Source organism: Opisthocomus hoazin, chromosome 4 (genome assembly GCF_030867145.1).
Source record: "Opisthocomus hoazin isolate bOpiHoa1 chromosome 4, bOpiHoa1.hap1, whole genome shotgun sequence".
NCBI lineage: Eukaryota > Metazoa > Chordata > Aves > Opisthocomiformes > Opisthocomidae > Opisthocomus > Opisthocomus hoazin.
In genome coordinates this window covers 45,520,893-45,535,060 of record NC_134417.1, presented here as the reverse complement: position 1 = coordinate 45,535,060, position 14,168 = coordinate 45,520,893, and the positions used below count along the sequence as shown (strand labels likewise).

At 42.5% G+C, this 14,168-nt stretch overlaps 1 protein-coding gene across 6 annotated transcripts in view; it reads left to right on the top strand.

Moving 5' to 3' along the window:
• FYCO1 (FYVE and coiled-coil domain autophagy adaptor 1) overlaps window positions 1-14,168 on the top strand; it is a 54,775-nt gene that overhangs the window by 1,448 nt on the left and 39,159 nt on the right. For 4 of the 6 annotated variants that reach the window (XM_075418857.1, XM_075418862.1, XM_075418859.1 and 1 more), the window contains exons 2-4: window positions 8,185-8,369; window positions 9,892-9,998; window positions 12,112-12,237. In XM_075418857.1, the coding sequence (XP_075274972.1) occupies window positions 8,315-8,369; window positions 9,892-9,998; window positions 12,112-12,237 (288 nt within the window). In that variant the 5' untranslated portion in view covers window positions 8,185-8,314. The remainder of the gene's footprint in view (window positions 1-8,184; window positions 8,370-9,891; window positions 9,999-12,111; window positions 12,238-14,168) is intronic. The other 2 variants (XM_075418861.1, XM_075418860.1) reach the window with 1 other exon arrangement.

Below are 14,168 nucleotides of genomic sequence, written 5' to 3'. Positions count from 1 at the left end.
TTATGTTTTCCAGATACTGTTGTGTACAAGGCAGTTTCCTGAAGTCCGCCAATGATCCTCGTGGGAGTGCTTGAGTTTAAAAAAATGTTCCATACGTTCCAAACAGTGTTTCCAAACATTCACATTTAGAAGACTGCACTGCAGTTAAAAAGTTCTATGTAAGATACTATGGTGGAAAACAAGTGATAGTTGATTTTACTCTTTTTGTTGTAGTATATATATTTGACAGTGTTTGTTGTGAACATGGTTTCACTACTTCTGAGGAGCCAGTTAATTAGTTAGTTATGGAGCCTGATTTTCATGTACAAAGGAGCCTCTTATGTACACCATCTGATAACAGTGAAAGGGTGTATTGTATTTGCAGTCCCTCTCTCCACTGCTAGAGGATTACATAAAAGGAATAGAAATTCGTACTAACATCCTGGAGGCCAGGGTCTTCTAAGACTTGGTTGGTAGGGGATCAAGACCTAAAGGAGCAACTAGGGAGAGAAAACTATTCGAAATGTAAAGAAAAGTATGTGTAAAATTGCAGAAATTATCCAGTGGATTCAAGGAAAAGTGGTGCTGAAAATTGTTTTCAACTCAGATTATTATTTGTTTTTCTTAGTTGATCACATTTAAAAACTAACAATTGCCTATTTGTCAAATAAACACTGAACCCTTCTGTTATTCTTTAGATGTTGCTGAGATTATTAAATTGAAGGGAACTGTAAGAGTCCTGGGTGTTTTTATTGTTACACATTATTATTTTATTAATTTATATTGCTATGGGTTTATTTCTGTTTGGTTTTGCCGATGCAAGGAAACTTTTTAGCAGCTTGTATCTAGTCCATATTTTCGTGTAGTAATTCCAGTTTGTCCAGGGAGTGGTGGCTGTTTCTGTCCAACAGTTCTGTAATAATAGTAGTTTTAAATACTTTGCCCAAATGTATTCAGAAGAAGGCATTACAGTTTGTAACACTGGTGGAAGGAGCAGAACCTTTTATGTAGAGCATCTTCATTGCAGTGCTTGGAATAGTGCTGGGAAACTGTTGCTGCACAGGGCCTTGACTTGTACACTCTTGCCTTTGATTTGATATTTTTGTCCATCACAGTATTCTGTGGTTGCTGGTGGTATAGTGATCTCAGGAAAGATATTTGTAAACAGTAAACTCCTGAGGGTGTCCACCATGACATTTAATTTACTGCTGGGAAGGAGGATGGGCACAGGAAAGGTCCTGCTACTGCTGCAAGCAAACTGAGAGTTTGAAAGTGAGCAAGTTGGATCAGGATATCCCTGAATAACTGGGCTCATGCCAAGCATGCATCATCTGTGAGCCTGTCTGTTCCCAGCTGGCTCAGCGGTGGCAGTCTGACACAGGCCTGTCTTCGGAAGGCCTTTAAATCTTTGGGGTTTGTAACTCTGAAATTTCCCCTTCCCTCCAAAATAGTGACCTTCACTGGAAAACCCATGAGAAAAGAGAGAGAGAGAAATGCTGTGTGCTTCCTGCTACAGAGGAAGGAAAACAAGAGTTTTTGCTGTTGGCTCTGGGGTAGCATGATTCACTCAGTAGCCTGTCATTTTGGGTTGTCTCAGCGTGGCTTTTGCTTAATATGTTTGCCTTGCCTCCTGTTTGATCTATGTATGTATGGCCAAAACATGTAATTTTCAGTGTTACTTGTTGCTAGTGCGCTGGGAACTACGTATAGGCCAGGAGTTGCCCTAGGGAGCTACCGCTGCAGTTGGCTGGATGGAGGACAGGAGTGCTACACACGGGCAAGTCTCAAGACTTCGGCAGGCTTCCCAAAACCATTAGTTGGAGGCAGCCTGTTCAAGTACTTCTGAAACCTCGGCTTGGAGGGACAGTGTGGAATGGTAGATACAGAGGTAAAAAATCCTAACGAAAGCCTCTATTCAGAGTTAGGATGTAATGGTTGTTGCTTTTAACGATCCCGAAGTCTCAGAGGTGGCTGAGATGCTTTAGTCAGGCTGAGCTTGCTGAGGAAGTTAACAAGGCTCAGAGACCAACTTTGGAGACCTGAAAAACATCAGATTTTTTGAAGATTCCAAGCTTGTACAGTGAGCGAGTTGAGTGTCATGAATCACCAACGCTCCTTTGCAGCTGAAAGTCCTCTAATGTTTGTATTTCTGTAGGTATCTATATGGTGCTCCTCAGAGCAGCATCTGAGCATCATGTGCCTGGCTGGAAGAATGTGTGAGAGATTTAAATAGCTGGGTGACCTATGGAGAGAAAGAGCAGGTTTTGTGGCAGGGAGGGTACACAGGGATATGGGGAAAGTGGCTTGGTAGAATGAGATTACGAAGGGGGGAAAAAACTTTCCACTTTTGAACAAAACCTATCTTTTCAACTCACCATACAGGCATTGAAGTGACAGGGGTACTTTTCCCCAGGGGGAGTGAAATAGGATGGGAGTAGCTGAGGAGAAGCAGGTGTCTGGGAGAGGTATGGTGAGGCTGACTTGTAGATGGGAGTAAACACAGTGTAGCATTCCTGACATGGGGCGAGCTCTGGTGTGTCCTAAGGAAAAAGGGCAGATGAGTTTGTTAAAAGCGATACCAGTGCAATTCCTGTTATCAGAAGAGCACTCTTCTCCTTGTGAACTGACTGCTTCCTCAAACAGGCAATTTCTCTCATCATGAGACAGGGTTGCCTTTGTGAGATACGTACAAGCTCATCCCTGTGTCGTTGTTTGCGGAAAGTGGTCATTTGAGTTCATGTGTTCAACAGTTACTGATGTGAGGACTATCAGAGACAAAGCACAGTATTCTCCAAATCGGGAAACTGCGTCCCTGGTCTCACACATCTGTCCTGTTTGGCAAAGTTCAGTGTAACGTTTTAAAGGGGTTGAAGTCAGGTGTAAGAGTGAAGGTCCAATTCCGTAGGTGCAGCATTAAATAAGTTTGCTCGGGTTGCCAGCTTTCCCCACTCAGGGTTAAAAATTAACTCTGTGTCATGGAGTTCTTATCGTGCCACTTGTATGCTGGTATCTCTTCCTTAGTTTTACCCTAAGAACAGTTTGTAAATACGAGGAATAGGGGGGAATCCAGGCCAGTTGTCCATAGAATAGGGAAGTTTGCACAAAGATTATACAAAACTTTACTAATTCTTTTGTGTCAGTCTCTGCTGTCACGTTAGGGGTGCAAACAGTATTTTGTGAATGTCATTAGTTTGTGTTCTTAGGCTGTAAAATGCAAATATCCATAGAGCACAAGGGCCTCCCCACAAAAGGGCTTTACTGTAAGGAGTCCCCAACTATAAACATGCTACTTTTCTACCAGGCATTTGCAAAATATGTCAATGTTTTTATGAACATCATCTAGTTACCCACTTCTGCTATGCTATGCTACTCTGTGAATTTGATTTTCTGGACACATATTTTCTGCAACATGTGTTTTATCACTAAAAGTTTATATGCCCGAACACTTCAAAACAAGGTTTGTGTGTATGAGTGTGTGGGAAATCCAGCATAGGTTTACAGCATGGTCTCCTGTTTGAAGTACTACAAGAAATAAAAAATATTCCCCCCCAAATATGTTATTGTAATTATGATGTGAAGGTTTGTTGTTGTAGAAAATGAAGGGGGAAGATTAATTTAGCAAGAAAATTTCACTTCTCTGAATGGAACCGAGGTTCAAAACTCCAAATGGAAACCATAGCTGACATTCAGGCTATGCCTGCCTCTTGTTTTTAATTGTGTTATTTAATGTATCCAGTGTGCATTTTTATCAGTCACATATCTTTATATGCAGTGTTGAAGCACAAAGGATTGAGTTTCCCAGTAAAAACGTGTGTGTGTGCATGACCAAAGAATCACACTGTCTTTTTTGCAGTTCACTCAGACCCTTATTTCCAGCAAACAGCTCTTTAGCTTTATGGATGTGCAGTGTTATGTGCCTGCATGGTACAAAATGAGGAAAGCTAGCAGCACAGCTGCAGTAGATTCCACCGAGACTCTGTATTTCCTGCAACAACAAAATACAGAGTACTTTTTCCAGAAAATTACTGGAATGGAATTATTCAACTAAATCATTTAACTGAATGTTATGGTCCTGAGCAGTAGAGGCTTCCTTTTCCCAGTTCTTCCTTCATCTTTGCTGTGAGGTTTGTGTTCAGTGTTCTTTTGTCAGTGTGTCTTGTAGCCAACTGTATGACCCGGTAGGTTGTTTTTTCCACACATTTTCCAAAGGTGTGCCTTCCAGTTATCAGTTAGTGTCTGCTTTTATGGGGCAAATTGTGTTCACGTTACACAAGGGAATAACACAGTTAAAATTGTTGTGACTCATGAATGTAGGATTTGGCTCAGTATCCTCGTCTGTTTTGTTTCATATAGAGTGTTAGAACAGGTATAGCATTGTGGGTGCCAAATAATTAAAGGTCTTGTGATACCAGTGGGGGCCCTGTGATGAAGTGCCCTTGTTTGGAATGGCCAGACCAGAGTAGATAACATTAATGTGAAGTATCTCCCTAAGCAGTAGAAAAGTAGTGGACCTTTGTTTCCAATGAATTTGTCTTGCAGATCCAATTTACTTTTTAACTGAATTGCACCAAGTCTGCAGTGTGACCTCTGCTCTTAGTGTACACTGAAAATGCGTTTGGGTGGGGAATGGATTCTTTGATATCAGGCTATAACAGGGGTCTCACTGCAGCCTTTTTATCAATGAAGAGGAACTCTGCTTGTGGACTTCCTCCCAGCTTCCTGTTCTGATTGCACACGGGGGAGTGTAATGTTTTGAAGACCTCTACCTGCTGTCAACATTGGCCGAAATTGACTGATGAATTAAAAAAAAATGTAGCTGATGGAGATGCAGACATGCCTACAGTAACACAAAGAGATTAAATCAAATTAAAAGTAGGTCATTGTAGCTACCCCACTAACCAGTTTAATTATGTCATTAAATTTTGTTTACTGTTTTGTATGTGTCTCTCTCGAGATAAATCTTTTATTTTCCTTTAAGTGGGCAGTTTCCTTTCTGCTTTTTTCTGTAATCTCCAGGATATCCTCCTCTGTAAAGAAGATTGTCACCCCCATGCTAGTCTTTATGCCAGCAGGAGAGGGAGCAGGCACCTTGAGACATCAGCAGGCACAGCCCGAGAGTGCGAGGAGGGCCTGATGGCATGCCCTGTCTTGTCTGCTCTGACGTACTCTGTGACAGGTCCTGGGTGTGACTGCACTGATGTCATTGCAGCCCTGCAGTTTTGTGCAAGTTGATGCCGTCGCCCTTAGTCAAATGCTATTATAGAGAGGTAACGATGCATCACCTGAAAAGCTTTTGACACAAAGCAGGTCACTTGTGCCTGACACGTGTATCGTGCTGTTCTCACATAGCAGATATTTACAGACATGCATAATAGGATAGGAAGTGCTGGAGGAACAGGGTTATGCTCTAAACAACCCTGGACAAAATGTTCTGCGGTCAGGAAGGACTAGATCAGGTGTTTACAGAAGCTCTTCCTATTTTGAAACCTTGAGAAATCAACTAAAGTACATTGTCGACTTTATTTGCCATAGGAAGTGAGAGCTGTGCACATTTCGGTGGGATGGATTGTGTTTTCTAAGAACACCTCTGGAAGGAGCATGGAGGAGAAGAGCACCTTTCTCCATATTTTGCAGAGGAGAAGGCAGGTAGAAGTTGCAGCACATTCTTCTTGTGCAATAGCTCAGGTCAAAAGATCCCCTTCACCTCTGGGAAAGGAAGGAGGTAAATGCAAGGCTGCGTGGGTGCGAGCTGAGGCAAGGAAGGGGGAAGCTGTGAGACCTTCGTCCCTGTACTGAGGAAAGGATTGACTGGCAGGAGACGGAGCAGGCTGTGCAGCTACATGCCTCCATCTGAGCTGTTGTCTCTGTTCAGGGCTCCCGCATTCTGCCTAGGAGATCCTGGCAGGGATAAAGATGCGCGTCTTGGGCTGCTTTGGCACAACAGTATCAACCCGTGGGGAACACTCTGCCTTCGCTTGTGCTGTGCCACTGAACTGTTGTGCGCACAGTAGCCATTTATCTGTGACTTCTGGGCAAACAGACTAATTTACACAGTGCTAGTGGGATTGGGGCAACTCTAAACCACCTTAATTGTCCCCTAGTAGATCTCTGTTTGGGCAGTCTGCCAGGAATTAGCACTTGATGAGGTCCTGTGCTGCGCCTGTCTGCCATAGGATGCCCCACGTCCTGCTCCTCCCTGGCTGTTGCCAAAGAAGGGCTCAACTCACAACTGCTATCTCTTCCAGGCTCTCTGTACATGCATGCAGTTGGCCTGCTCGCTGCTTTCCTGGCATGCCTCTTGCGTAGTCTTTGTGCCCCTGGAGCCTTGAATGGAGGTTATTCTGGCCTTTGGGAAGGACGGGCAGGATGCAATTGTTAGCCCTTGCTCTTTTCCCCTATTGTGTGAGGAAGAGCATTCTGTTTGGCCGTAGGTTTTGGCTTGCCATTGCCCACATTGCACAGTCTTCTCACTTATGCTCCTTTCTGTAGTAGCTGCCAGACTGAACAGATATGGCTGGTATTACTGTGCATGCCTAGAAAAGGAAACGTTGACTCAGTGGGTTTGTTATTCTTGCTTTTTTTCATTGGTACCCAAATTCAGCAAGTTGCCAGGAAGTGTGGTACTTCATATGATCAGTCAGTAGAACCAAGATAGGAAATTTGGGTATGCAATGTTGATTTAGGGTAAAAAATCATATGTGGCACCACAAAAGGTCAGCTGGTCTATGCTGTGCTGGCCTTCTCTCCCTGAAGCAGCACAGTTGTGGTGGGGATTTTACAGGCCAAGGGCCTTCCCCAGACGGCACATGGTCCACGCAATGGTTGTGTCATAACTTAACAACTGCCATCAAGGTACGGCAATGGAAACCAGTAGGTAGCAAAACAAAGCTATTAAGAGAAACACGCTAGTAAGCCTAGTTTCAGCCTGTTCTTTATACTTACGATGTTTCTGTTTCTGTGACTTTGTTAAGGTTTGCTTTGTTTGAAAAAGAAAAGAATGTGGCATCACATCATGACCATTTCCAGACAATACATCGATACATGGGGTGGAAGGATGGTCCATTCGGTTCATTCAGGCACCTACTTCAGCCATGCAAATTTAGTTATTTTGGGAGTGAAAGAAAGAAAGAAAAAGGAGATACAATCATTTGACCTAATCACATTTGTATTTCAAAAGTTTCTAAGATTTTTATTACAACTTATTTTCATCATAGTTCAGCTTGAATGATGGCAAAAGCACAGAAGTGTAACAGAAAATTTTCTAAAGATTTCAGTAAAGATTCAGTAAAGTATTCAGATTGGGTGTTGTGCTTGCTTGAAAATTTGGCTGTACCATTGCAGGCAGAATTCTGAACAACCTTTGAACACGAAGCTTGGTAAGTTCCTTATGCAGTTTCTGTGTGGCTTTTTTTGAACAATTGTTCCCAGGTTAGTGTTTGAAAGGTTGGGTCCGCAGGTGTGGTTGTTTTAGTGAAGTGTTTGAGTTTTTAAATTAATTTTAATTCATTAATTTTAATTAAGAAAAGATTTTGTACGAGCGCTAGGTATAACTTGTCATTGTTCTAAGCCAAGGAGGTGGTGCAAGGCATATTTGTCCAGCCAGGGACGCTGTAACAGAGCTTAAAATAAAGTGGTGTCCTCTTACATATGTTGGGAACAGTGGGTTCTGAGGAGGGAATGAGAGATGTTTCTCGTGCTAAAACCACTCTCCAGTACTTTCAGTAGCTCTTACAAGTTAAAAATATGCTCCAGTGCCAGAGAATCAAACGCATAATTTTTTGACTCCTTGGCCCGTGCCTAGTCTGTGTCTGCAAAGTCTTCCTGAATGGAAAAGTCGTTGTGTCCTTTTACTCTGCAGCCTGTAGGAAGATCTGGCAGAGGGTTTTGGGAGGGAAAGTCCTGTGTCATCAGAACCTCCGTCAGGGTCACAAGATGAGTTGCACAAGATGCCAGCCTGAGCTGAGCTGTAAGACCAACTGTGTTGTAACTCCAGCGAGAAAAAATTGCTCTCTGAGGTTTGCTCAGTAGTTTTGAAAGATACAACTGAAGTGGAAAGTGAAATCTAGAAGGAAATGTAAAGGAGGTTCTTGGAAAAGAGTTGGCCTTGTGGGAATTCATGACTAAACAGGATCTAAAATGCTCAAGCACCTCTCTTCTGCTCATCTGAGATGATAAATAATTTAATTTTATTTTTTACTGTTACAGAATTGCAGGTGTCACAGAGAAGAATAATCTTCGTCAGCCAAGTGGTCATCAAGGATATGAACTCTCCTGTTTTTATCTAGATGGATGAAAAGCTTAACAGCCCAGAAGGGGAGCTTCTTTGGTTTTCAAGATGGCAGCAACTAGTGGCGAAAGTCAGCTGCAGCGGATTATCAGAGACTTGCAAGGTACAGTGCCATGCTGACAGATTCATTCTGTAGGCTGGGCTGCGTCCTCCATGTTTTAGATAACAGAGAGTAGGAGTTGTGTTTTCAGTTGTGTAACACTTGTGCAGCAATTGTAGCAACATAGTTCAAGGTATGTGATGTGCTCGTTGAAGAAGTGATTGATTTTTTTGTAGGAGATGTGCTGTACCTTCTGCAGGATCCTAAATTCTTAAATCCTGCAAATTGTAACATGCAAGATGAGAACAAGTTTTACAATTTAAAAAAACGTGTAGGGTGTGCAGCGTGAGCTAGGAGTTTGTTGGCATGAATAGAGCTATGCTGTTACAAGACTTCCTGTGAGATAAGGAGAAGGCCTGAATTTTAGACCCTCCCTTGATGGGAAGCTGATATGAAGTTGCTGCTAATGTAGGAAAGGCAAAATATGGAAGGCCAAACCAAACTGAGAATGGAGACCCAGAGGAAGAGCGCTGGAGAACTGTATCTGCTGTGCTTGCTGCACTAGAACATGCTTTCTATGCACCTGACTTGTTCTTCACTAGCAGTAGCCAACCTCATTTTTCACAGCTCTGTTGCAGGCGAAATTGGCAGCAGATTAGTAACCATTTTCCTGCTCTGTCTCTGTTCTAATCAGCTGCCAGTATCGAGATCCGGATACTTTTCCTTTAAATTTTTATTAAATACAAGGTATGATATGCACCAAAGCTGGGAATCTAGATCTTCCTGTAACGTAAAAAGGAGATCTACATGCCTGCTAACAAGAAGAGATTTTAATTTGCAAAAGGGATCGAGTGGGACTGGGAGCAGAGGCTCACTCAGACACATGAAAGAAATACAAAACCAGGTGGAAGGGAAGCTCCAAATCAGTAATTTCTGATGCTGAGAAGTACACCCTTTGGGGGCCAGAGCGTCTAGGGAGACAGCAGAATTTGCTTTTACTTGAGATATCCTCACCCGCTGCAGGTGTAGGTTTTATGGAAGAGGAGTTGCTGTATGCTTATTTTTATGTGGTTTTTTTCCCGTTCGTGTTTTGTAACCAGCACAAGCTGAACCTTCCTGAATAAAGCATGGAGAAGATAAATGTGCTGACTGAACGACTGTTCTTGTGTTACTGATCCCCTTTAGCAGATTACATGCTTTGTCCTTTCTAATCAGAATTCTGTTTGTCCTGTGGCAGTATCTTAATGTGCACGAGGCAGCAATAAGTTATTTCTCTTTCCTCTGCTGAAGAACCAGTTAGCAATCGTCTGTTAGCAGATTTTCCTAAGTGTCAGAAGGAAGTTTTGCTCTTTTGAAGTAGTTAGTCAGTATGCATAACTCAAGCTCTAGTTTTTTCATAGGTGTTTTTTTTTAAATTGCAAGCATATCAATAAGCTTTTTGCACTGTTGTTAAGACAGTTGGACTGAAAGAAACTGAATATACATGCATAATGTCCAGGCAGAAAACCCATTTATTTAGTTGTTTATGGATTCAGTGCTATAAATCTCTTGCATTAGTTAACCATTTTGATCTCTTGTTTTAAAGATGCTGTGACTGAATTAAGTAAAGAATTTAAAGAAGGAGGGGAACCCATCACAGATGACAGTGTCAACTTGCAAAAATTCTCCTACAAGCTCGAGTACCTTCTACAGGTAAAAAGTGATTTGTGTCATTTGTAATCCACCATCAAAGCTAGGCCTTGTTTTCTCTTACTGCCTCTGCAGTATGTGGGGGTTAACTCAAATAATCATAAATATCCAGTGGAGTGTCATTTTTTTTCAGTAAGTGGACTGAAATGTGTGCTGCTTATTGTACTTATTTCAAAATAAAGTAAATAAATGTAATCAAAAGGCAGTGCTGGCAGTATGATTGAAGAATGTAAGGCATTTTTCTATTGATCTGAAAGAGACCAGTGACGAGTGGAGTCCCTCAGGGATCTGTACTGGGACCAGTGCTGTTCAATATATTTATCAGTGACATGAACAGCGACATCGAGTGTACCCTCAGCAAGTTTGCAGATGACACCAAGCTGAGTGGTACGGTTGAGACGCCAGAAGGACGGGATGCCATCCAGAGGGACCTGGACAAGCTGGAGAGGTGGGCCTGTGTGAACCTCATGAGGTTCAACACGGCCAAGTGCAAGGTCCTACACCTGGGTCGGGGTAATCCCCGGTATCAACACAGGCTGGGGGATGAAAGGATCGGGAGCAGCCCTGCCGAGAGGGACTTGGGGGTACTGATAGACGAAAGGCTGGACATGAGCCGGCAATGTGCGCTGGCAGCCCAGAGGGCCAACCGTGTCCTGGGCTGCGTCAAGAGAAGCGTGGCCAGCAGGTCGAGAGAGGTGATTCTGCCCCTCTACTCTGCTCTGGTGAGACCTCACCTGGAGTACTGCGTTCAGCTCTGGAGCCCTCAGCACAAGAAGGACATGGACCTGTTGGAGCGGGTCCAAAGGAGGGCTACAAAAATGATCCGAGGGCTGGAGCACCTCTCCTATGAGGACAGGCTGAGAGAGTTGGGCTTGTTCAGCCTGGAGAAGAGAAGGCTGCGGGGAGACCTGATTGCAGCATTTCAGTACTTAAAGGGAGCCTATAGGAAAGATGGGGACAATCTTTTTAGTAGAGACAGCAGTGACAGGACGAGGGGTAATGGTTTTAAACTAAAACAGGGTAGGTTTAGGCTAGATATAAGGAAGAAATTCTTTACAATGAGGGTTGTGAAACACTCGAACGGGTTGCCCAGAGAGGTAGTGAAGGCCCCATCCCTGGAAACATTCAAGACCAGGTTGGACAGGGCTCTGAGCAAACCTGATCTAGTTAGTGGTGTCCCTGCTTGCTGCAGGGGGGTTGGACTAGATGACCTCTAGGGGTCCCTTCCAACCCAAAACTTTCTGTGATTCTATGATTCTATGATTTTAAAGATACAGTCTGCTAAATTATCTTGGAAAAACTGTGGTAACGAAATCTTGACAACATTTTAATGCAAAATAAATATTAGTAAGCTGTTCACAGTGCAAATACAGTGGTGTGATTGATTTACAGAATTTTTAGAAATTTCACTTTGGAAATTCATTTTTATTGTATGGAAGGCTGAATACAAAAGGCTGATTTTTAATCTGCAATGTTGCTTTTTGGCCATCCTCAAAATTTAGGTAAAAAGGGACATGGCTGGGCAAACTGAAATTCAGTTCGGATAGCCCTCTGTCTACACATACTGTCATCGTGTCACTGGTTGCAACAAAGACATGCTAATCTAGCCTGAATCTAGGCAAGGGCGTTTTAATTGCAGGGGCTTCAGCAGAAGCTGAAGAATCCTTTGGGATTTGAATGGTCCAAGCTGCAGTCCATACTCTCTCTGCATCACTGCTCTGAATGTGATTTAGCTAGAGCAGGTTTGTCTAGTGCATACGTGTGTTCTGTTGCCACAGTGGATTGCAGGTCTCTCGAGCAACTGGTTGTTAGTTCCTTGCTCTTGAACAGCTGCTGAATCTACTGCAAGTCTTTGTTTCAGCAGTTTTAAATAGATGTCTGTATTTTAACTAGACCCAGAACATGATTATCTGTTGCTGTCTGTAAAGTAGCTTTTGTAAATGCTGGATTGCATCACTACAGTACAATGTCTCTTTCTTTTCTGAATAAATTGGCTAAAATTAAGAGGAGTCATGAAAGCATGTGTTGCTGGCAGAGGAACAGAATTCTAAGTGGCTGTATGTAAGTATATTTATATTTAAGTTTTGCTCATTGCTTTTTGTTTTCCTTGTTTAAGTTTGACCAGAAAGAAAAAAACACGTTGCTGGGGAACAGAAAAGACTACTGGGATTATTTTTGCGACTGTCTGGCAAAAGTCAAAGGAGCTAATGATGGAATCCGCTTTGTCAAGTCTATTACGGAAGTAAGTATATCAGTTAAGCATCATAATATGCGGTTTATGTTTTGGTATGTCTTTTCAGAGAGCAGCAGAAACCAAAAGAAAATACACTGCTTTTAACACAGAAAAAAAAAAGTTAGGAATTTTTATTTTTAATTCTCATGTAAAGTATAAAAATGCAAGGTTACTCTTTTTACTAGGGCAATATATTATATAGGATTAGATAACCTGACTTATTTATTTTGAAGACCACTTACACAAGTGAAGGATCCTTTTTGTCCTGGTTGTGCCCTGCCTTTTCATAAACTTAGTGCCATTTTCTCTAACAGGAGTGAAAAATTAAGTCAAGGGTAGAGCCTACCGTCTTTAGCACAGCTAAAGGCAGGACTTGCTCTAAGAGTAAGAGAAAAGATTCGCCATGTTTGACGTTTCTTCAGACTTTTTTGACTGGTTAGTAGAGTTGAGGAGGACGGACTGAGATCAGTGTTTCATCTTCGGTCTCAACTTTGTTTCTCCGTGTCAAATAGCAGTGGTGTAATGACTCATGATGGTTGTCATTATTCCCTCGGGTAAGCTGTCACAAACAAACAAAAATTACATAAAGTAATAAAAGCTTGACCTTGTAACAGCCATGTTTGTCTTCAGCTCAGTGAGTGGGTGAAGTAAGTGCTGTGAGAAGCTTTCTGTGCTGATCCCGTCTTTATAATCATTTGAAGAAGAACTTCCTGTGTGGGTTAAAGAGACGGTGGTGTGGTGATGCCGGCCAGCATTGTCTTGATGCTCAGTTCTGTTACCCGTGAGCAGTTGAGCAGTGCTAAGTTGTATTAGCAAGTTACTATTTACAGCAGATTGCCCTATTCTCTTAGCAGTTCCTCCATGGCAGCGCTAGATAATGTTGCCTGGAGCCACCTGAAAGAGAGCCATGATAGTCTAGCAGCGGCAGGCTCTGTGCTCCCTACCTCACTTCCGTCTCTCAGCAACTTAGGCAATATTGAATTTTGCTGTTCCAAGGCAAACAAGCCAAGGAAGGGCTCTGGTTTGTTTTGCCACTGGGAAGGGAAACAGGGGAGAGCCATGGACATTGGATTTGACTTTCCCACTACTGCCAGGAAGACTGGAGAAAGGCGATGACTGCTGCTTCAGGAAAGATGCTCTGACTGTAGCTACTGGCCCCTAAATTCTCAGTAGCCAGTCAGATTTCTCTGCAAAGGTGTCTGTGCTGTAGCCTTCAACAGTCTGTTGCCTCTGGTATCACTTGCATATTACCACATGTAAAGGCTGCTCTGCTTTTTCCTCCTTCTTCAGTACCTCTGTGTGTTTAATGGTTAGCATGATACCAGATATTATTGTTTGGAGGAAGGACATTTTCTTTTTCAGTTTCAGTGCAGCCATAGAAACGAGCTCGTGGAAGACATCTTTTAACTTTATTAGCTTGTGGTTTAGCAATATGAACTCTAAAAAAAAGATCTTTCAACTGTTTCAGATAACTGAGCTGGCAGATTCAGGTCTAGAAATGAAATGACAGATAACAGAAAAACATGTCAGTTATTCCCCTTCATTAGAGGTGGAAATCAACAGCCAATTTTTGAACCTGGCTGGATAGAACATAAAGGTTTCCGAATGTCATTTATTTGCTATGGAACGGTACTTGTTGACTTTCAAAGATGGAAGCGAACAAGGAGGAAAGAGTAGTGGCTGTTGCATTTTAAGAATGATCAAATATTTAACAGCATAACGTGTCCTCTTCTGCTTTGCCTGCAGTGCTTCTAATATTAGGGTGCATGATGTACAAATAGGAATGCCCTGAAAACTGCCCAGCTGTAAATTAAACAGAGAGCCTTGTCCTTGATGGCATTAGGTGAGCAGTGAGTTCTGTTCATTTCCCTTTCAAAAGATGATTACGCTGAATACACATCTTTCCAGTTACAGCCACGTATTGCACCTTAGCTACAGTG